Source organism: Sinocyclocheilus grahami, unplaced genomic scaffold (assembly GCF_001515645.1).
Source record: "Sinocyclocheilus grahami isolate Dianchi unplaced genomic scaffold, SAMN03320097.WGS_v1.1 scaffold126.1, whole genome shotgun sequence".
NCBI classification, from domain to species: Eukaryota; Metazoa; Chordata; class Actinopteri; order Cypriniformes; family Cyprinidae; genus Sinocyclocheilus; species Sinocyclocheilus grahami.
Genome location: NW_015505305.1, coordinates 2,305,934 through 2,329,921, shown reverse-complemented (window position 1 = coordinate 2,329,921; position 23,988 = coordinate 2,305,934). Strand labels below are relative to the sequence as shown.

The 23,988-nt window shown below is 38.4% G+C and overlaps 2 protein-coding genes across 11 annotated transcripts in view; both read right to left on the bottom strand.

Annotated features, from left to right (window-relative positions):
* Positions 1 to 3,458: 3,458 nt before the first annotated feature.
* LOC107590233 (activated CDC42 kinase 1-like) lies at positions 3,459 to 19,184 on the bottom strand. Of its 9 annotated transcripts, XM_016278908.1 has the most exons (17): positions 19,106 to 19,176; positions 17,045 to 17,204; positions 12,946 to 13,123; positions 12,587 to 12,666; positions 10,711 to 10,938; positions 10,467 to 10,619; positions 9,988 to 10,265; positions 9,784 to 9,910; positions 9,554 to 9,700; positions 9,320 to 9,414; positions 8,740 to 8,934; positions 8,158 to 8,249; positions 7,989 to 8,033; positions 6,523 to 7,904; positions 5,908 to 6,003; positions 5,691 to 5,818; positions 3,459 to 5,123 (listed from the first exon to the last, which is right to left on the bottom strand). In XM_016278908.1, the coding sequence occupies exons 3-17, from the start codon at positions 13,106 to 13,108 to the stop codon at positions 5,117 to 5,119; spliced, it is 3,216 nt and encodes a 1,071-aa protein (XP_016134394.1). In that variant the 5' UTR covers positions 13,109 to 13,123; positions 17,045 to 17,204; positions 19,106 to 19,176; the 3' UTR covers positions 3,459 to 5,116. The 9 variants fall into 9 exon arrangements, with proteins under 9 accessions (XP_016134394.1, XP_016134395.1, XP_016134388.1 ...); XM_016278909.1 differs by lacking the exon at positions 17,045 to 17,204 and having other exon boundaries at positions 19,106 to 19,184; XM_016278902.1 differs by lacking the exons at positions 17,045 to 17,204; positions 19,106 to 19,176 and adding an exon at positions 13,306 to 13,876.
* Positions 19,185 to 19,933: 749 nt separating this feature from the next.
* Positions 19,934 to 23,988, bottom strand: part of tfr1b (transferrin receptor 1b) — a 20,784-nt gene continuing 16,729 nt past the window's right edge. For both annotated transcript variants that reach the window (XM_016278899.1, XM_016278900.1), the window contains exons 16-18: positions 22,093 to 22,326; positions 21,856 to 22,005; positions 19,934 to 21,756 (exon numbers count right to left, since the gene is read on the bottom strand). In XM_016278899.1, coding sequence (XP_016134385.1) covers positions 21,514 to 21,756; positions 21,856 to 22,005; positions 22,093 to 22,326 — 627 coding nt within the window. In that variant the 3' untranslated portion in view covers positions 19,934 to 21,513. The remainder of the gene's footprint in view (positions 21,757 to 21,855; positions 22,006 to 22,092; positions 22,327 to 23,988) is intronic.

The window sequence follows — 23,988 nt, the reverse complement described above, 5'->3', positions numbered from 1 at the left end:
GATGTGGGAAGATTTGCATAACGCCGCCCAAATGTTCACGCAAAGAAAGAAGGCGTAACTTTTATTCTCGCTGTAATATTGTTGCTGTGGACGCCATGTCGTGAAGACGCTGTGTTTCGTTGTGAAAGCGAAACTACTTTGTTTGGCCTTCCAAAAGAGGACGATATCCGCTTCGTCATGCCTAGAGCTGATCCATGCTGGTCGCTGAGGAAATACATCAATATTGCGCTGTGGATCGCCGGATCGGCTTTCACCGTGGACGAAGCGGCGTCCAGTCCGGGGTCGTCACATGTGGCCTCTCCTTCGAATCCGCCGGCCTCTGCTCACTCTAGGCCGCCGTGTGTGACGCTGTGTGTTTCTTTGTGAAAGCGAAACTACTTTGTTTGGCCTTCCAAAAAAGGACATGACTAGAAATCAGTGGTTAAGTTGTATTTACAACACTGTTCCAGAACAGTTCAACCCAAATATTCAGATGTGTGCAGCACATTTTATGGAGGACTGTTTCTTGATCCTGTGAGAGTAGATTACAATGCCGGCTGTTCTGACTCACAAACTGTAAGTAAGTTTTTCATATATAAAGAATTTGCCACTGACGATTCAGTGTGACGCAGCTGACACAGAATAGCATACGCTGTTTACGTTCAGTGGATACTCTCCAAAATGGGACCAGGGTGACGTGGAGGAGACGAATTGTTGAATAAAGTAGTTATTTTTGTTTTATTTGCCCACAAAATGTATTCTCGTAGCTTCGTAAAATTACAGTTGAACCCCTGATGTCACATAGATTATTTTACCTGGATCGTGGTAATGACATTGCTGTCTGTGGGAGGGTCAGAGAGCTCTCAGAATTCATAAAAAATATCTTAATTTGTGTTCTGAATATGAACGGAGGTCTTATGGGTTTAGAACGACATGAGGGTGAGTAATTAATGACAACATTTTCATTTTTGGGTGAACTATTCCTTTAAAGCTCATCTTTTTCTCCTTTTCCATCTTTCCAATCTCATTCTGCTCACAATTGATTGGAGATGAGTGGATAGTCGGTGCTCCCGCTTTGTTGCAGTTTGCTGATTTTTGTGTTTTCTGGTTTCAGTTCAATAGGTTAAAGGCTCATTTATTGGTAATAAATAACTGATAATAAATAATATTGATGATAATAAATAGTAAAATAATATTGGGCTTGTTTTTGAAGCTGTGGTTGCTTATTTGTCTCTTAAGAGTTGGCAACAATGCACATAGCCCTGAGAGAGCCCTGCTATAAGATTAAAATATTTTAAAGGGGTCATATAATGTTGCTAAAAAGAACATTATTTTGTGTATTTGGTGTAATGAAATGTGTTTATGCGGTTTAAGGTTCAAAAACACATTATTTTACACATACTGTACATTATTGTTTCTCCTCTATGCCCCACCTTTTTAAAACGCCTTTTACAAAGCTCATCGTTCTGAAAAGCGAGAAGTGCTGTGAAAGATTTTTTTTCTACCAGAAATGTTTCTCGCACTGGGGTTATTTGTTAAGCCTGATCTAGATGTGCTATTAGTGTAATGGAAAATAAATACATGACTCGAGAGTCTGGGGAGTATGAAATATAAAATGAGTAACGTCGAAAGCAAAGAAATGTTTCATTCTTTAGCATAATACTGACATCTAATGGGGGATTCGAGGAATAGGTCTAAAGGTTTAGAGAAATCGTCAAATATTCAATATTCAGATATTTTCTGATGACTTGTAAACTAACATAACAAATAATAAAATAATACATTTTAGAAAATAAATAAAAGTTCAATCATTTGAACTTCATTTCAATATTCAATTATTTATTTTTTATTCTCAGGATATTTATATTCTTTAGACATCTCCAGGGCCTGTACATTCTGGCATGGTGTAGATGTGGATACTTTGTTTTGATTCAAATCATTACGTTCAGTGGATACTCTCCAAAATGGGACCAGGGTGACGTGGAGGAGACGAATTGTTGAATAAAGTAGTTATTTTTGTTTTATTTGCCCACAAAATGTATTCTCGTAGCTTCGTAAAATTACAGTTGAACCCCTGATGTCACATAGATTATTTTACCTGGATCGTGGTAATGACATTGCTGTCTGTGGGAGGGTCAGAGAGCTCTCAGAATTCATAAAAAATATCTTAATTTGTGTTCTGAATATGAACGGAGGTCTTATGGGTTTAGAACGACATGAGGGTGAGTAATTAATGACAACATTTTCATTTTTGGGTGAACTATTCCTTTAAAGCTCATCTTTTTCTCCTTTTCCATCTTTCCAATCTCATTCTGCTCACAATTGATTGGAGATGAGTGGATAGTCGGTGCTCCCGCTTTGTTGCAGTTTGCTGATTTTTGTGTTTTCTGGTTTCAGTTCAATAGGTTAAAGGCTCATTTATTGGTAATAAATAACTGATAATAAATAATATTGATGATAATAAATAGTAAAATAATATTGGGCTTGTTTTTGAAGCTGTGGTTGCTTATTTGTCTCTTAAGAGTTGGCAACAATGCACATAGCCCTGAGAGAGCCCTGCTATAAGATTAAAATATTTTAAAGGGGTCATATAATGTTGCTAAAAAGAACATTATTTTGTGTATTTGGTGTAATGAAATGTGTTTATGCGGTTTAAGGTTCAAAAACACATTATTTTACACATACTGTACATTATTGTTTCTCCTCTATGCCCCACCTTTTTAAAACGCCTTTTACAAAGCTCATCGTTCTGAAAAGCGAGAAGTGCTGTGAAAGATTTTTTTTCTACCAGAAATGTTTCTCGCACTGGGGTTATTTGTTAAGCCTGATCTAGATGTGCTATTAGTGTAATGGAAAATAAATACATGACTCGAGAGTCTGGGGAGTATGAAATATAAAATGAGTAACGTCGAAAGCAAAGAAATGTTTCATTCTTTAGCATAATACTGACATCTAATGGGGGATTCGAGGAATAGGTCTAAAGGTTTAGAGAAATCGTCAAATATTCAATATTCAGATATTTTCTGATGACTTGTAAACTAACATAACAAATAATAAAATAATACATTTTAGAAAATAAATAAAAGTTCAATCATTTGAACTTCATTTCAATATTCAATTATTTATTTTTTATTCTCAGGATATTTATATTCTTTAGACATCTCCAGGGCCTGTACATTCTGGCATGGTGTAGATGTTCTGTAAGGCTTGTAATGACTCATAGAAATTTATGGTGCACATCCTCTTCAAAGCTTAGTGGTCCCCATGGCACAGCTCCACTACAAGGCTCAGTGGGTCCCTACTTCCAGGCTCAATGAGCCCTGCTTGATTTAATAAGGATTTTACATTCTTCTCACAGTTTTTGAAGTTGAATTGCCGCCATAATTGTTTAAACTAAAAAAGGCTGGTGAAATAATGAAAATCCAATCACAGCTTTAAATATTTACTTCATACAAAAATACAGATAATTATACAACAAACATTTATACAGCTTTTACAGTAAGCCCAGCATTCTGCCATTCACTTCATAAAAAGTGGGATGCAACCTACACGAGGTGAGCACTGACACAGGCTATATTCCAAAAAATGATTTGCAACAGCAATTGCATAGACATGAACACAACACCAGTGCAGATAAAATATAACTAGAATACTGAACATCTGGACAAGTGGCAGATAAAATCACAAGCACAGAGCAGAAGCCTCAAATTGTTAAGCCAGACGTCTGTGTGTGATTGATGTAATGTGTGTGACATACGGTTCTAACAGAAGAAAAATGCACATGAAATTTTTTTTTTACTCAGTTCCATTCATGTAACAGATAAGGTAATTTCATTAATACAAACTTCCCATCTTCACACAGAGACTAAGTGAAGTTTCTGTGATATATGAACCTGAGCAAAATCGCAAAATGCGTAATGGAGTTTAAAGTTCCACTTACTTAAAAGTAAGCATCACAGCTAAATCAGCAACTGAGAACAAATGACATTTTATGACATTATGTCTTAAGTGGTCCTGTGATGAAAAAGACAATGAAGACCAACAAACTAACAAGGAATTTAATAAATTAATAATACAGTAGGTGCATTTATAAGTGTATTGTCTGCAGTCATCATGGCACATGAAAATGGGTTTCTTCTAACATACATCTGGCTACACAAGTCTTCGACATATCTCGTCCTCATCCCAGCTTATTTTGGTCAGGAGACCATCTAAAAAATTATTTAAAAATATAACCAACCGTGGGTGATCTGAGGCTGCGACTAATTTTAACACCACTGAATAGTATTAAATGAATGAAAAACTAGTAAATGCTTAAATAAGCAAGAATAAGGTCTGTGAACTGCATGCAACATCATGCATGAGAGTTAACAGATGCATGAGCATTATGCATAAATAGGAGTGTAAAGGTGCGGTCACATTAGCAAAGTTTCTGTGAAATTCACGCAGAAGTCACTTTCACACCAAGCAGCTTTCTGTTGGTCATTTGCAAGTGACCAACTTGAACCCACTGTGAAATCTGTGTGAGGAAATCTTTGCAAAATTTCTGGTCATGTGGATTCCTATTGAAATTACAGATTTCGCCAGTGAAAATTTGCTGAACAACTGTAAATGTGACAACACCTTAATGGTAAATACATCCATTCAAAAGCTTATTGTGTCTCTACAGTATACCCTGCGATGTCTTAACATAAAATCAGTGGCAAAGTAACCATTACAACTCACGTCACTCAATTAATATTCATTAGCTGTGCTGATAAGATTCACATTATGTCTCCGATTTTCAGATCATCCCTATGCCGCTGCAAAAAATATTCTGAATAAATAAACTACAAACATTTCACAGGCTGAATGCTGAGAAGTCACATATAATACAGTGAAAAGCAAACCTTTCTCTATTTTAAAACTTATATAAAACACAGTCTGATGTACATGGTTCAACTGTTCACATTGCACTGTTGTACTTCAAGTAAGTGAATTTTGCATTTGTCTTGCATTGATTATAAGAAATAAAGCAATGATTATTCAAATGACCTGCAAATATCTACTGGTCCACAGTCAATGAGCTGTAAATGAAACTCAATTCTCGTTAGCTGCAGTGGAATGGAGATTAGCTCTGTTCTTCTACTTCCAGCCATTAGAACCTGACAAATCAGAGAGATATCAATGAGATGATGAGTAATGTATAGTGCATTCTTTCTTTCTTTTTTCTGCATAACACTAAATAAATTTGAAGAATGATTGATTTTCATTGTATGAACAAAAAACACAGACATACAGTGGGTATGGAAAGTATTCAGACCCCCTTAAATTTTTCACTCTTTGTTATATTGCAGCCATTTGCTAAAATCATTTAAGTTCATTTTTTTCCTCATTAATGTACACACAGCACCCCATATTGACAGAAAAACACAGAATTGTTGACATTTTTGCAGATTTATTAAAAAAGAAAAACTGAAATATCACATGGTCCTAAGTATTCAGACCCTTTGCTGTGACACTCATATATTTAACTCAGGGGCTGTCCATTTCTTCTGATCAGCCTTGAGATGGTTCTACACCTTAAGTTGAGTCCAGCTGTGTTTGATTATACTAATGTTATGTTCCACAGAAGAAAAATGTCATAAGGGTTTGGAATTGCATGAGGGTAAGTAAATGGTGACAGAATTAGAATTTTTGATTGAACAATCCATTTAATCATCATTTTCTACCTATGTCTAGATGGACCGTAGAAGTCCAGCATTTGGGTGCTGGCTTGCTCCAGATTCCAGCTACATCTCTCCAGAGCTTCCACACATTCAGGCCGAGCCTTCAAACCCAGTCGAAACAACTGCTCCACCTACATCAGGAATCAATATATATGTAAATGCTCTTTTATTATCTAAGAGTATTTCCCTCTTTTGAGTCTGAAATGAAGCACACAGATACCTTAAGATATTTCACGGCCTCCTGAGCATTCCAGCCATGTGTCTGAAGGGCCGTTTGACACTCCTCTACAGTCACTCCATGTACTGCCTCCTGCACCTACAGAAACACCCAATCAGTCATCTTCGAATACCATTACATCATTGAGTAGCCAATGGTGAGAGCATATGGTGATAAGCTAGGGTGACCATACGTGCCATTTTTCCAGGACGCGTCCTGGCCAGGATTTCTATATTGCCTAAAATATCTAGGTTTTGGCTTTGTTTGCGTGTGCAGACCGATCGGTGTATGACATTAAAGTACCATACAGACGGTTATGCTTTCGAAACGCTCTCGAGGTACTTTGATGCCAAACACTGATTGGTCTGAGCCTCACTGCTTTTAAGTCGAACACACCTAATATGTACTCGTAATTGCATCGCTTTGACCGTAGATCCCACCTTCTCACACGCCATGATTGGTCCATTATGTACAATGCTTGCATGTTATTGGTCAAACTACTTTTCGATCATTACCTTCAGCAAGCATGAAAACAGGAAAACAAAGCCAAAACAAATCCTGGCCAGTACGCGTCCGGGAAAAATGGCACGTATGGTCACCCTATGATAAGCTGCTTACTTGTTGGAGTGTGACACGGTTGTAGGCACCTGCTTGGGTGCTGCTCGGCCAGGCCAGACTACTGGAGGTCCGGCTGTTGGATGTCCCACTGGTGTGGCTGGGTGAAGTGTTGGGCTTGTTAACTTGCTGTTGAACCATGGGTCTCACAGTGGCCATATTTGTAGTTTTTTTCTCCGCATTTCCCTCAGAGTCCTTTAAGAACCTGTCATACTTGTCAAGGCATGCTGGTTTCTCAGGTAGCAAGTAGTAATGAGTGCTGCTGGCCTTCACGCCCCCGTACAAGATAGGAACGATGCATGGACTCTTGGCTGGAGTCTGGGCCACTTCAGTAGAGCCGTACTGAGAACTTGTAGTGGTGGCCGTGGATGTAGAAGACATGGCAGAGGAGCTGGATGGCGCGGAAGAATATGACGACGGGGACAGGCAGGAACCCAATGATCCAACGCAACAGAGGCTGGATCTTTGCTGAGGGGAGCCACCTTGCGGCGCCATGGGGCTTGGTGCCCGAGAGCTGGGTTGAGATAGAGCATGATCCCTCGGGGGTATTTGAGGCGGACATCGGCTCCCGTCTTCATTGTCTCCAAGGGAAACTGACAATCTGCTGCCGTATATCCCTGCCCACTTAGAGGGCCGCATGGGTGGGATAGGGATTCTTGGAGGGATTTGAGGCTTGTCCTCATAGGAGGAGGGTAGGATGATCTGGCGGTGTGGGGCGAGAGCTGAAGGAGTCGGGAGGGGTGAAGAAGGGAGGGAACGTCCAGTCGGAGGGACCCGAAGCTTCACCATCACCTCCCTTTGTAGCTCCTTGAAGATGTCTGCAGATTGTGAAAAGGAGTGGGTTTCCTCAGCATGCTTGGTTGGTAGAAAGAGATTGTCCTCCACGTTGTTTACACTATCAATTTTAACATCATCTTCTGATTGTGTCTGTTCAGATATAGTGTCTTCCTGTGACACAGATGCATTTATGGAGCTCACTTCCATGTCTTCTTGCTCTGCACACTCCACGGCCACATCGTCGTAGGCCGGAAGAGAAGGCAGGGGCCACATGTCCCAATCCACCACTGGAGTAGGGTGCATGGGGTTAGGCAGTGCTCGATTGGGGCTCTGCGGCGGCGCCATATCCAAGATGGAAGCAGCGTAGGATGCAGGTGGCTTCGCTGTACTGGGATTGGGGGTCTCGGTAATGGGGGAGGGTGATGTAGAGCTGAAGCTATCATCTCCAAAGTCAATGAGCGAGACTTCGCTAAGGCGGTCACTCAGACTAGTGCTATCCCAAGGGCGGAGACGCAAACCCAGGTATGTGGGAGTCTTAAGAGAGAGCTTCTTCACACCTGTCACTATCAAATCATCATCGTCATCCAGCACAGAGTCATAAAATGGTTCTGGAAACAAGCCATTAGGCAAAATTTTAGGAAATTTGTTTTTGTCATGCAGTGATTGCAGTGAAGAAGAGAAATGGTTCTTACTCTTAAGAAGAACGACTGGTTTAGGAGGTCTAGGAGGAGGTTGTTCTGGCACAACAGTTAAAGCAGAAAAGATCAGAAATGAAAAAAGATAAGCAGAGCAAAAGAGAGAAGTGGTGAATCTGAAGAAGAACAGAACAGCCCAACTCAACAAGATCAAGTGATTGCTTACTTTTAGCCCGGTTTGGAAGTTTAGTGGGCTTGGCTGCATTTAAATCCATCCCAAGAACATCTGGTGGATCCATGGGATTACCAAGGTACAGACTGAACACAAAGCACACTGGGTAAATAACAAAATCCACCTCTACATATTTTCAGAAGATACAGTTGTCTAGTGGTTCTCAACAAGGGGGCCAGGGCTCACTGGGGGACTTCTAATGTAAATTGAAATGCTAAAAAACATAAAATCAAGATGGAAAGTAAAAATTATTTCTTACATAATATAATAAAAATAATAAAGCAAAAAATAAGATAAAATATTTTTCCCCTCAATAATTGTTGTTTTTAGTCCTTGAAATATTTGAAATCACAAAATGAATCATCGTTAATTAATATATCAAAACTTCCAGCGAATAAAAAATACTGTGTTGGACAACAGGGGACTGAGTCTAAAAGGATGAGAATTGCTAGTTTAGAATAATATATTGGTGCTCTCTAGTGGTGAACACAAGTAAAGCAATCTGTTCCCTGAGAGATCAAAATTCCATAGAGTCGGTTAACAAGAAGTCACTCGTGAAAGGTCATGGTATCTTACTCATCAATCTTGTCAGGGGCACCCCAGCTACGGTGTGGGTCTATGTCTCCATGGCCTGTGTGGATGAAACTGTGCTTGAGAGGTCGGCTGATGTCGTGAGCAGACAGACCAGCCACAGAAGTCACCACATTCCTCGGGAACTGTCCTACCTTCAGGGTCTGTCTGTTCTGACCCCTCCACCAGTAGTTCTCTGCTCTGCAGCACAGAAAAACGGGTTTAAAAGTAGATTTAAAAACTAGATTTTTTAAAAGATGGCTGCATTCATGTTAATAGCATAAACGGTGCCAGACACCTACACATCGAAGTTTATTACTTTAAGGGGTTTAAATCACAAATCATTTAATTTATAAAGGCAGCCAAATAATTTAATTTATTTAAATAACTGCAATTAATCTTATGATGATTTTTATTATAAATTTTTTTTTGAGTTAATATGAATTTTTATTAACTTACATTAACATTACATTAGCTTATGTTGACATTCTTTAAAAACATTTTCCTTTCCTGGATTGTAGGTTGACTGCGACCACATGACACATCCACACCTAACACCTAACAAAGTGACAAAATATGTCCTCACCTTCCCTCAATTATGGTGATGATGTCGTTAGCATGAATTTTAAGTTTGTCTAGCTCATCAAAGTCCTGCAGTGCCCTCATGTCAGTGGGCATTGTCTATAAGCAAATTAGAAAGATTTCATTGATTAAAACAACCTATAATTATTTTGACATTCTTGTTTACATGCAAGACCTTGACACAAGGACAATCTCTTCATTATATTCACCCTCTGCTGTTACTATCTAAGACTTTTACCTCCACAAGGAAGTCCCTGAGGGACACAAATGTTGGCCTGTCCTCCGGTTTGGGCGACCAGCACTGCAGCATGACATTATAAATATCCTGTGGACAGTCCTCTGGTTTGATAAGCCTCTCTCCTTCCCTATCGATCTTATGGAGAATCTATACAGAAGGACATACATACAAATGTCACACAAACTTTACTTACAGAAAAATAAATTTCAGGGTCAGGTATGAGAGTATACCTGGCTACCATTGAGTCCAACCCAAGGTTCCTGCCCATGAGTGAACATTTCCCACAATGTTACTCCAAACATCCAAGTATCACTGGCATGGGAGAAGGTTCGGGTCTTTAGGCTTTCTGGAGCACACCTGGCAAAGCACAGAGCATGTTGATATGAGCTCAGGGAATTAATAATAAGTAGAAGTTGGTATATTACTCGTCTCACCAGGCAAAAGGGACTTTGTGATGCTCCTGCATCACATAATGATCATCGTTTTTAGGCAAGGCCCTCATTAGGCCGAAGTCACCAATTTTGATGAGGTCGTTGGAGGCTAAAAGGATGTTGCGTGCAGCCAGGTCTCTGTGAATGAATCGTCGGGACTCCAGGTACGCCATGCCACAGGCGATCTGAACGGTGTAATGGCACAGTACTGATATCAAAATATGACCCTGACGCTTCCTCAAGCGGTCTAACAAAGAACCCAATGGGGCAAGTTCTGTCACCTAAAACACAAAAAAGATGGACAAAGTGCTTTAAAAAGTTCACATAAAAGGAACATAATTTACACTAGTGTTAAAAAGTTTGGAGTCTGTAAAATGTTGTTTCTGAAAGAAGTTCTTGGAAAAAAGTGGTTTAGTTGTATTTTAAACATGTTTTTGCAGCCCCAGAATGCCATTTTTAGTACTTCAATTATCAGTCCTCACCATCTTCATGGGGTGTGTGAGGACAACACCATAGAGACGAATGAGATTGTGGTGGTCCAGGGAATGCATGGCGTTAACCTCCCTTATGAAGTCATCTAAACCTTCATCCTGTTCCAACAGGTCTGTCTTCAGGCACTTCACAGCCACACTCAGCTACAGCACAGGAAGAAACACTATCTATTATATAATTTTGCATATGGATAGCTCACCATTACTATAGTCACTTATTTTCCTCTTTTCTTACCACTCTTCCAGACGGGGCCTGCCATTCTCCACGTTTCACCACTCCGAAAGAGCCATCTCCCAGTTTCTCGTAGAGCGTGAGGTCTATTTCACTGATGATGCAGGTGAGATTGGCTGGCTGTCCATCTGGTTGAACTGAGGATGGGGATGAGCTGCGGGACACCCCTGAGGTCTGGGAATCCGAGTCAGGCCGCTTCCCAGTGAACACCTGCTGGCCCAAGCACAGAGACTACGGCTGAGGGTGATTCCACCTGCCTCTGCCTTAAAGATGCAGTAGCTCCTCATACAGTAAAACATGCATTATAAACCTGGCCGACATCTATATGAAACTTAAATGCTCAAACGGCTTTGAAATCGTCCTCTTGCATTTACCCGAATCACTTCAAGCTTGATCAGAATAAGGTCAAGAAGACATAGCTGATGTAAAATGCGAAAGGATTCTTGATCTTAAATAGCCTAGTGTTGCCATTGTAGCGCATCAAACGTTAATACTCTTCTGGGATGTTTATGTTAATGTTTAAGTTAATGAAATTCACATACAAAGATGTCTGCCTTTAGGTGTAGGCAAAAGTTAAGAAATGGACATGGAGGGGAGACTCTGTAGCGCCACCTTTTGACAAAATCGAAGTCAATTTTACCTACAATCTGTCACAACTTGGTTGTTAAAAGCACATGAATAAGAAGATGATGATTCAAAAGACTTTAATAATCCACACTGAAGAGAATTCAAACAAGGCAGGCAAACTAAACTTAACCAAACAAGGGGAACTTAAATACACAGACCCAACAAGGTTAATGATGAACACATGAACAGAATGACACAATCAACTCAGAAACAATGACAACTAAGCCTAGTTCACACTACATGACTTAAAACGTCGGCAGATCGCTGTGCTGTTCAGACTACTTGACTTGCTGTCTGTCATAGTTGTGGTGTTCACACTATGCCAGTGGCTCCCAACCCTAGTCCTTGAGGCACCCCAACACTGCACATTTTGCATGTCTCCTTTCTCTGATACACCAATTTCAGGTCTTAAAGTCTCTACTAATGAGCTGATGACCTGAATCAGGTGTGTTTGATTAAGGAGATGTGCAAAACGTACAGTCTTGGGGTGCCTCCAGGACCAGGGTTGGGAACCACTGCACTACGCGACACTACGTAAATGATCGGCAACAATGAGTCACACACTACACAAGCTGATAACAACTCTGTCACCCAATGACTCTACACGGTCCCAAAACCATGTTTTCTCATGAAAACACACACGAGAAGTTGAACGGGAATGACTCTAAACAATAAATGAAACAGGAGTTGTTTATTTGAAAATGAACATCGGGAAGAAATTAGTGCTGCAAGCTGTTTGCGTGATGATCTGTTGTGAAAAATTTAGCTCCATTTCTTGTCTCCAAAATGTTCTTAAAGCCATCCTGCTGCTGCTGTTTTTCTTCTGCTGACCTCAACCCATGCCTTGCTCTCTCATTGGCTGTAGCTCGTCGAGACACCTGACACCTCATGATGTCGAGTCAGCCGACCGGTCCAGATATTTAGCATGCTAGATATTCACATCAGCGAGCCACTATGATGCATCGTTGAGTAGTTCACACATAAAGATTGCCGAGTGCTGATCACCCGCTGATTTTCCCCCGATCACAGCCTGACCTGTCGGCGAGCTCGTTAACTCGCAAATCGGGCTTAAATCGGCCTTAAAATCCTGTAGTGTGAACTAGGCATAAGGATGGGTAGGAACTAGAACAAAGGAAAAAGGAAACTGAATAGAAACAAACTAAAAGTCCATGAAAATGAAACTAGATGAAACCCTTGAATATCCGTTACACAATCAGTCATTTTGGCACTTTTAATTTCAGGATCCGCATACCTTGCTCATCCATGACTTCCTTTTGCACATGGCCCTTCTCCTTTTCACTGCCTCCCACAGCCGTCTCTGACCTGCACAGCCAGAGAAAGAAGAAAAAACACCAGGTCTAAATATAATAAATATGTCCAATATATAATGTATAATAAATTGTACTATATTATTCCCCTAAACTTTTTATATTATATTATATTATATTATATTATTATACAGTCAAAATAAATAAATAAATCAAAATATAAGGCCAAATAAATACAAACACATAAATAATTATAATAATAAAAAATTATAAATAAATAAATGTATTCTTCCAAAATTCAAAACTCCTCGCACACACTTAAAACACATGCAACTCCACTCACCTGGTCGGCCCATACCAATCTTTTCAAGGTCCTCATTTTTGACATAGTCAAAGTGTGAGAGACGTGTGACATTGAGCTCATCACGAATCCGCATAAAGTACTGCTGGAGCTGCACGTCAGTGAGCAGCTCCATGAGCCACTCCGTTCCCTCTTCAGACTGCATGTCTCCACCGTCCGGCTGCACACACATTACATAAGACTTATTGTTTTAAGAATAAACAATCTTATCCTCCACAGTTCTGCTTCTCAAGCTAACCTTTCTAATTTTAAGGATATTTAGACATTTTTACTAGAAAACAAGACAAAAATACAGTTGTTTTTTTTTGCTGTGTAGAGAAAAAATTAAACCTCATCTTTTACCTCATCTTTTACATTATAGTGCCGCTGGTAGTCTGATACCTCCGCCATTTCTACATGGAAAGCAGTGCTTTCAGGCAGCGTGTGTATGAGTAAACCGCACTCCCCCGGGGTGTGTCCTGTTTTCACAGTAAACTGTCGAGCGTCTCTAATCTGTGAGATATATTTGTTGGATTCTTCTTCATCCCATCAGCTGCTACAAAAGCTCTCTCTTTTATAAGCTAAAGTCAAGAATAAAGTGTGTAATCTGATTCCTCGACGAAACAATAGTTGCAGTCTCATGAGAAACTGGGTCTTCTGCAGCAAAACCTCTGCCCAGCCTCCAGAGAATTAGTGTGAAAGATTATTCCCACCCTTTTGGATGAATGAATCAGTGCACACAGTGCCTTTAATCCAGTTAATTGCAGCCCTGTCTTGTCTTCCAAACATGTCAGCATCCATCCTCTGTCTCATCTCCTTTAGTCTCCACTCCTTGTCAGATGAATAAAAGGTCACAGCTTCTTAATGGTAAGGCATTTTCCATCCATTATAAGAGCCTTTTCCAGGAGCAGCATTTTGCTCTCTCTTGATGAGTCACTGCGAGCTGCAGTACGAGTGCAGCAGACCTCAAACACAATCCTTAAAAGCAGTATTGCTGTATAAAACTGAATGTGCTCTAAGTGCTCAATGTCCCACTGCTTAACCTCGCCCACCCAAAAAAAAAAAAGTGTTATATTGATATATGGATGGATGGACGGATAGATAGATAGATAGATAGATAGATAGATAGATGGATGGATGGATGGATGGATGGATGGATGGATGGATGGATGGATGGATGGATGGATGGATGGATGGATGGATGGATGGATGGATAGATAGATAGATAGATAGATAGATAGATAGATAGATAGATAGATAGATAGATAGATAGATAGATGGACGGACAGAAAGAGATGATAGATAGATGGATGGATGGATGGATGGATGGATGGATGGATGGATGGATGGATAGATAGATAGATAGATAGATAGATAGATAGATAGATAGATAGATGGATGGACGGACAGAAAGAGATGATGGATGGATGGATGGATAGATAGATAGATAGATAGATAGATAGATAGATAGATAGATAGATAGATGGATGGATGGACGGACAGAAAGAGATGATAGATAGATAAATAGATAGATAGATCGATAGATAGATAGATGGATGGATGGATGGATGGATAGATAGAGTAATTTTTGTAGATTATGTAGTTCTGCAATGATTTAACATAAATATGCTCAGATATTATAAAGAATTAGCTGACTGTCCGTGTCCAATCAGAACCAAGTATATTCCAGAGAGCCGTATAATATATAGACAAAGAGGGTATCAAAACATCATTGATTGTTTTGGGGAAATGTATTGGGCCGGTTGCACCAGCTGTACGCAAGTTACAACTTAGCCTAGTTTTGCAGCAAATGGGCCCCAAGTTACAACTTACGCACTACTAAATATTTTTCCGTTGCACCATTACACTTGAAGCGTAACTCTACCTGTAAACTAAATATTTATGAAAGCGTCCGGTCAGGAGTAACAGTTGGAATAAAATAGCAGACTGAGTGAACTGCATCAATATGCTCTTCTTTTACCAGACAACCTTCTGGATAGATAGAGTAATTTTTGTAGATTATGTAGTTCTGCAATGATTTAACATAAATATGCTCAGATATTATAAAGAATTAGCTGACTGTCCGTGTCCAATCAGAACCAAGTATATTCCAGAGAGCCGTATAATATATAGACAAAGAGGGTATCAAAACATCATTGATTGTTTTGGGGAAATGTATTGGGCCGGTTGCACCAGCTGTACGCAAGTTACAACTTAGCCTAGTTTTGCAGCAAATGGGCCCCAAGTTACAACTTACGCACTACTAAATATTTTTCCGTTGCACCATTACACTTGAAGCGTAACTCTACCTGTAAACTAAATATTTATGAAAGCGTCCGGTCAGGAGTAACAGTTGGAATAAAATAGCAGACTGAGTGAACTGCATCAATATGCTCTTCTTTTACCAGACAACCTTCAATCCTTTATGATGCTGCTGACATTTACACTCACGTACATATTAAGAGAGAGAACAATATGTGAATAAACATACTTTGTTTCTTTTTTAGCACTTCTTCAAAATCCCATCTACAGTGCGCCAGTGTGCTTCAGTCCGTGTTGCGCATGTCAAATGAAATCAGTCATAATAAATAAAGGCATTTCTTATGTTTTTTTTCTTTCAGTATTTATTGATACTTATTCATTTCAATTACAGTTTCTGAATATTATTTACATATAAAAATAGCTTACCAATAGGCTAATATTATTCATGATTAAGTAGTATCATTTTTAATGGAAACTTATTTTTACAATTAGTTGTGTGAGGCAAAAGAAGTTAGAATGAAGGATAAATTGAAATTAACAGCATTTAATAAACAAGTTCTGCTCATGTATTTGAAGGCTTCTATTGGGTAATTTAGAGTAAACAACATCATATTATGCGACTACGCATTACTTTACCAAGAGCTTTCGAACTACTAGCTACGTGCTGCCTTACGAACAACTGGTGCAACCGAATAATGTATAGATTTAGTTACAAACTAGCTAGTAGTTACTAAGCCTCTTGTGTGGACTTTACGTTCTAATTTAAGTAAGAACTTATTACGAATGGCTGGTGCAACCTCACACAGGACATGATGACCCATTCACTACTGATGAATTATGCAGCCTCCCATGTGAGTAAGAGACAGCATGTCCAACACCGAGAATTAAAACCGCCCCCAGATGTACATAAACATATTTATTCACACTTTCTCACTAAACACCTAACTATCAAAAACCACCCGCTGAGTGTGATGGCAGCAAGTCGTAACTATGACAATGATGCAGTAACCCTTGGCAACTAGAGCATGACTAAGAGCAGACAGAATGCCACATGGCAGCTCTTTCCCTTTTAGAGATCCCCTACGCACACGAGGACTTCCAATATAGGACACAGTTGTAGGTGGAAGGGTGGGTGCATGTATACCCTTTGAAACTCTGATACTGTTAGATAAGATATGTGACAGACTCACACTGGCCTCATACGAGCCTCATATAAGTTTAGAGAACTAAATATAGCCTTGCTTATTGTCCCATCATGTCCAACACCGAGAATTAAAACCACCCCCAGATGTACATAAACATATTTATTCACACTTTCTCACTAAACACCTAACTATCAAAAACCACCCGCTGAGTCAACGTGATCTCATGATAATTCGTATGTATTTTACGTAAAATGTGGTTCTATAAAACGTACATTTACTTACGTTTTTACAGGCACTAAAATGTACAATACTTACGTATTTTCAGCCTCTAATTATACCTACGTATAAACATGAGACCAGGCTGGCTGAGTGTGATGGCAGCAAGTCGTAACTATGACAATGATGCAGTAACCCTTGGCAACTAGAGCATGACTAAGAGCAGACAGAATGCCACATGGCAGCTCTTTCCCTTTTAGAGATCCCCTACGCACACGAGGACTTCCAATATAGGACACAGTTGTAGGTGGAAGGGTGGGTGCATGTATACCCTTTGAAACTCTGATACTGTTAGATAAGATATGTGACAGACTCACACTGGCCTCATACGAGCCTCATATAAGTTTAGAGAACTAAATATAGCCTTGCTTATTGTCCCATCTAGGCATTAATGGTAAAGTGCTATCCAGCGGTCTTACCAAGTTTTAGGTCAGTCCTGAGGTCTTTAGAAAATTTCCACTAAATAGAAGCTGATGTCAGGGACCGTCCTCCAGTGGTCCAGTGTTTGACAAGGCCATGGCAGGCAAATATGAGCCAAATCAAGGTCAACTTCTGACTGGTCAACATCAAACTGCAAAACTGCGGAGATGAATGAACATAGAAGGAGTTGAGCTTTGATAACCTTGTTAAAAAAGTGAAAAAAAGTGAAGTGACATGTGGCCAAGTATGGTGACCCATACTCGGAATTAGTGCTCTGCATTTATCCCATCCAAAGTGCACACACACAGCAGTGAACACACACACACACCCGGAGCAGTGGGCAACCATTTTTTTGCTGCGGCGCCCGGGGAGCATTTGGGGGTTCAGTGCCTTGCTCAAGGGCACCTCAGTCGTGGTATTGAAGGTGGAAGAGAGCGCTGTACATTCACTCCCCCCACCTACAATCCCTGCCAGTACGAGACTCGAACCCACAACCTTTGGGTTACGAGTCCGACTCTCTATACGTATGTAGGAGGATGATCATGAATCATATAAACCCCCCGTCACTGAAGGAGTCGATGTTTTGAATCTGAATTAGATGCAAAGCAAAGTTGAACGATTTTAACTGGGACGTCCCATTTGTTCATATCTATTGTGCTTTATTGTGATTCATGATGAAAACGCTTATGTTTCTGTAGTCTATTTGTAAATTTGTAGGCATGCAAATTAATGCTGATTATTTGGGTTGCGAACGACTGTATTTATGAATCATACCCAAACCCCATGCTGGTGTAAAGATAACCTTCATTGATTGAATCAGCATTTAAATCTGAATAAATATTTTCTGAGAACAGATTCAAAAGACTGAATCAATGTAAGGAATCTAAATCATTGTTAGTATCAATGATATATGTTTCTTTAAACATTTTGAATTAGTTTTTATTTCAGTATTTTCTGTTTTTATTTTTTTTTTTGTTACATTTTTAGTAATTTTGTAGCGTTTTTTTTTTCATTTGATTATTATTATTATTTTTTTTATGTCTATAGGCTATATTTTGAATTGATTTTATGTTTTGTTTTAGTTTGAATTATTTTAGTACATTAAACTAAATGGAAATAAGAAGTGCTGCTTTGGCAATTTAACAATTTAGGATTTTAAGTTATTATTATTTTTTTTGTTACATTTTTAGTAATTTTGTAGCGTTTTTTTTTTCATTTGATTATTATTATTATTTTTTTATGTCTATAGGCTATATTTTGAATTGATTTTATGTTTTGTTTTAGTTTGAATTATTTTAGTACATTAAACTAAATGGAAATAAGAAGTGCTGCTTTGGCAATTTAACAATTTAGGATTTTAAGTTATTATTATTATTTTTTTTAAGTTGTGACCACACCAGCTGAATTATATATTAATACACCTGAGATAATGAGCTAGGGCTGTCATATGTGACATGAATAATTAATAAATTACATTATTTATTGAACAATAGCGGGTTTTGCCATATTGCTGCTGGCTAGTGCTAAAGAACACCATTTACTATCTGGTTAGAACCGGGTACAGTACTGCCTCTCCCGACTTATTTCTTTTATTATAACATCCTTACAAGAAAATTAGCATAGATCTACCAGAAATATTAATCAGAACAGATCCAAAAGGACATATAAAAACGTATTGAGTTTCCCACCTGGATTTCAGGAACCACAATCACGTTTCGAGTCCGCTCGGCCCATGCTGTCTAGATAGGCAGCTCGCTAGGTTTTGAGACACAGCCATTATCTTCTTTATTTTCAGATACAGAATCGGACATAAATAACAAGCTAATTCAGACAAGCGTAAGTAACCACTCTATATGTAGATAGTCAAATTCAATCAAATGGGCATTAAAGGCCGGTGTTATCCGTACTGATCACAGGCTCTGTAGTGATACATTCATGATGGTTAGCGCAGCGCAGTGATACCTGCATCGATTCCCGAACATTCAGTACCACGGTCCGAGCTCACATTCATATTGTTTTGAGTAAGTGATATTTCAAACACAGTCAAATTATTTGCTTACCTCTTAAATTGTCATTTGAAAGAGCATTAGCTGCTCAGCGGTCATAATCCTTCTTCAGCCTCGGTACACAGATAGATCTCTCTTAAAGCGACAGGGCTTTTTTTTTTTTTTACAGACGAGCGTGCGGCGGAGACAACTTTCTTAATGGTAATCTTGCATTGACTGTGGTTCATAATCGAAATATTATTAATAAAGTCTAAATCTAAACATGTGCATGTGAATTATAACATTATTTTGTCAATTGAAGCGGCTCTTCATGGTGACTAGTAGTAGTGGCACATTTTAAGGTAATTGACTATTTCCTAAAACTAATCCAATTACAACACTATTATACTGTACATCTTTTGGCACTTTTAGAATTAAGATTTGAATTAGATGTTTTCAGAAAATTACAGATCCAAGTCTTGTAAAGAGTTTATTACAGAGCGAAGGTCAACAGATATTGGATAAAAACATCAGTTTTAACAATCAATAGCAATCAAAAGGTTGTAATCCCAACACATCTAGACATATTTGAATTATCAATTTTCTGTACTATTTATTTTGATTCATATGAGATTGGTAAATCAAACACTGCTTGTCTAGAAGAGTTCATTCGTAAATTGAAATATCTAGTAACTTTATTTAGCCATCACATTCAGCTTGAAACAGATACTTTGCTTTGTTTTAACAATCTGTGATGTTTAGATTTATTTCATGCATATTTCTACATGCTATGAAAGACCAAACACATTGTAACTTTCTGGTAAGTGCCACAATGAGGGGAAAAAAAACACAGCGAGTTGCAAACTAGTATGCAACAACACACTCTTGAAAAACCAGTCCACCAAAAGTTTGTCTGAAGTGCATTCAAACATGAAACTATTATAAGAAATCTGCAGTAAGCTAAACAGTCATACACCATATCCTAATCATTACGCAATACGACCACATCCTCTTTTCTAACGCCTGCCTTATAGAAAAAAAAGAACAGATACAGAAATAAGCAACCAAAAATCAAACATCTGAAAGAGCCTCTCTAAAAATTACACAATATAATTTTTTTAAAAACAGAAACAGGCCAGGAAAGTGAAATCTGAAACAAGAACCCATTAAAACATTGAAAGAAACTGACAAATAAAAACAAAAAGTGACTAGATGTAACAATAATTTTCAACAGTTACCCAGATTACAGTTATTAATAGTAACAAAGCATGAAAAAAGCCACACAAAAACACGATAATGAAAAATAAATATTTACATTAACTATGGGAAACACTGTTCCCGATAATTTGATCCACCCTACAGTGAAATATGAGGATCACTGTCCTCGATATATACACGCCGGTAGGCAAAAACTACCTTCGAACACTCTACATTATGGAAGACACTGCTCCCGATAATGGATTTAGAATAGAAATATAAATGTTACAGAGAAATGCTGTTGTCACAAAAATGCTTGAGTCCACGAATTTGGTCAAAATGGAAACTAGCCTTGCCAATTTTTTTTTACATGGTTTCAGATCAACAAGAACAAAAAGGATACTTCAATACAAGGAGATCTGTAAAACCATCATTCAAAAACTCCACTCCACAGCCCATACTGTTAAATGGCTTGACGTTCTGGTTTCAATTTTGCCAATTTAGGGCTTTACGTCAAAAAGAAGTGGAACTGCTCCGTAACATGAAAACAGGTGCTTTAGAGCTTACTTCCTCGAGCACCTGTAACAAGAGACATTTCTAATGAAAGCTGTTGGTAACATGTATTTCTTTTAGCAGATGCTGCTTTTAAGAACTGACAGTATAACCGTCACAATTATGGAAGTCACTGCTTCCGATAATTACAAAAAAAAAAAAAAAAAGACACTTTTATAGTGAACACTGTCACTGATAAATAAATAAGAAATAAATATATTATGGTCCTCATTTGGTCACAGAGGCTGAGTTGGGGTTTTACACAATGGGTTAAGGGACTAAAATTCCCAAGTAGCAGCCGAGGACAAGATTCATTCAGTACGCACATGTGCAAATTGATAACGGAGTCATGGATGAGAAAAACATCAAAACGAAACCAGAAATTATAAATTGAACCTAACATGCACCTTAAAACAATATCCAGAGGCACAAATTTGATGACCTTGTGCTCTGATTTTTTATTGGTTAAATATTGTATTATTTATCCCTAGTCCAGCAATAATAATAATATATCTATAGCAATAAGAAATATATCTATAACCATCTCACTATAGTTCTTAATATGATTAAAGCACTTACACAGTTTAATTTAAAGCTGTCATATCAGAAACTTTGAAGATATGCTTGGTCAAAATTCATTGTTTCAAATAAATTCAGATCTACTTCATAGTGGCAGGATTATATTTGTGTATCTAGAAACATTTTCAAGTTGGTTGATGCAACAGTGAAAAATGCTATATCTCGTTGTCCAAGGACCAGATATCTCCAGCCAGGTCATTGGCACAGCCCTGGATGGTCCAGGTGAGTAGAGCGAACTTGTTTAGGACCTGGTCTATGTCGAAGCTTGTCTTATTTTCATGTACATCACCCAAGTACTTTTCCAGGTCTGTGGCGGTTTGCCACCCATTACCAAGGAAAATGTGGCGGAACGGGACCTCTCTCAAAGAGACGTAAGGAGAGAGAAAATTATGCTCCACCTTAAAAGAGGAAGAAAACCACTAAACATGAGAACCTGGCCAATATGTATTGAGCAAAGATACAAGATGAGCCTAGAAAGACCAAGAGAATAACTTCACCTTCATTATGCGGTTATTGATTATGCGACACATCTCCATATCATTCAGGTCGGTATTCCCTATGTCAGTATTTAGGGATGCTGCGGCACGACTGTAGGAGCTCTTTGCAGCATTCAGCCACTTCGTTGACAAAGACTCAGTTTTATTGACCTGTTAAAAGAACATTGAGAAACAATAAAGTTAAGTTAAGAGATTTTTTTATTGCAAAAACATAATTCATATGACAAAAATCATTACCTTGTTATTTTTGAGAGCGTCAACGCGCTGGATGATGGCGCTCACACGGTTTGTGATGTCATCAGAATACTTGGTAACATCTAGTCTGAGGATCTGGTCATGGACGAGCCGGAGGGCCATTTGCCCAGCAACCTGAGCAGCAAGCACAGACAACTCAACCACTTTCTGATTGGTGATGCTGTCTAGGTGAGCTTTATCATCCAGATTTGTTCCAAAATACTCTTTAGCAGAGGCCTGGAGGAAGAACATCATAAAATGAGTATGCAAACATTTGGATGACTCCCTGTATAAGACACTTATGAATAGAGCAACATTTGGAGCTGTCAGTCTCATAAAACCCTTGAGCTTGAATGATAAGAAAATGGCTTGTGGCATACAAGTAAGGGTCTGAATGCATGATTATAAGCATTCATTTTTTTAATCACATTATTTTAATTTTAATTAAACTGACAGGCAGATGAAACACTTACCGGAGGAGAGACAAAACTGAAAGACACGGATGGGATTCCAGACATGGCCAGAAAAGGATATGCACCATCATCCATCTGCATGGTTTTCAGACTGAGCACGAAAACAGATTCATGTGCATCATATCACCGCAGAAACAATCATGATTATATCGATATTTCCATCATTAAAACACAAATCAAAGCAGATTTACTCACAGTGGTGAAATAACACCACCATAACTCTGTAGAAGGCCTGAATTTGACCCAGGGCTTTTGACTTTTCCCAGGGTCTTCTGCAGAAGGGTGTGCAACAAAGGACTAGCAGAAGCTCTAAAGGAACCCACACCTGTAGATTAAAGAGAAACACATAAGATTTTCAAAGAATAGGGAGAAAAGTAGGAAATGGGAGTGGAAATGGAATGAGTGAAAACTCAAACTTGAGCACCACCAAATTTCCCAGGTGCACAGGCACTAATATGTACTTTTGTTAATGCAAACACAACAGATTTAAATTAAATTTTTTAATGAAGGAATTAAGATAGAATTACATTAATAGTGTATAAGATTCAAATAATAATTAAAAATATAGCCAGAAACCTCAATCATCAGGGGGCTGTTTCATAAAACAAGTTTACCAAATAAGCCAGGCTTATTTCAGTTAGTCTGACTTATTTTCAATTGATTTGGTTTCATAAAGCAAAATTACCATAGCTCAATCTCAGTCACTGTGGCAGCTTATGCTGGGAAACTAACCTGGTCCGGAGCAGGCTAACTGTCAGGCTAAGTGGAGTTCCTCTAACACTGACCAATAGGAACGCTTTGATATTACCACTGACTCTCTCACATACAATTAGTTGACTTTATTATTAGTCCAAAAATAAAAGTATACAGAAAATGCAACTTAAATAATCAAATAAATAAAAAATAGGCTACAACCAACTCTATTTAATGTATTGTGCCCAAAATGTAACGACATTTTTTTTTTCTTTTTTAAAGATATATGAAAACATTTTAACATGGTTGCTCCTTGCACCCAGCAAGTTTCAGCAGTTTCTAGCCATGCAGCCTTTCTCTCAGGTTTTGACAGCTGTACGTTTTATGGTTATTAATAGAACATTAAACATTACAATCTAAAATTGCTCTTTAAAGCATTAAAAACACTAAATTAAAAGTTAAAACCACTGAACTAAAAATGAAAATAATAATAGGGATCCGACTACATTTTAACTGATAAGAGGAACACACATGAACTCATTTGAGATAGTAGGGCTGTATTAGCAGCTTACATTTGATTTACAGTTACTGCTATGATAAAAATTCATATATGTAGGATTCAAATTCTACATGCGTCACATTTAACATTTAATGCAAATATTTTAGCAGAATGCATATTTTATTCAGAATTATTGCGCCATTATTCTATTGAGTTCCATCTGTTCATCTGTTT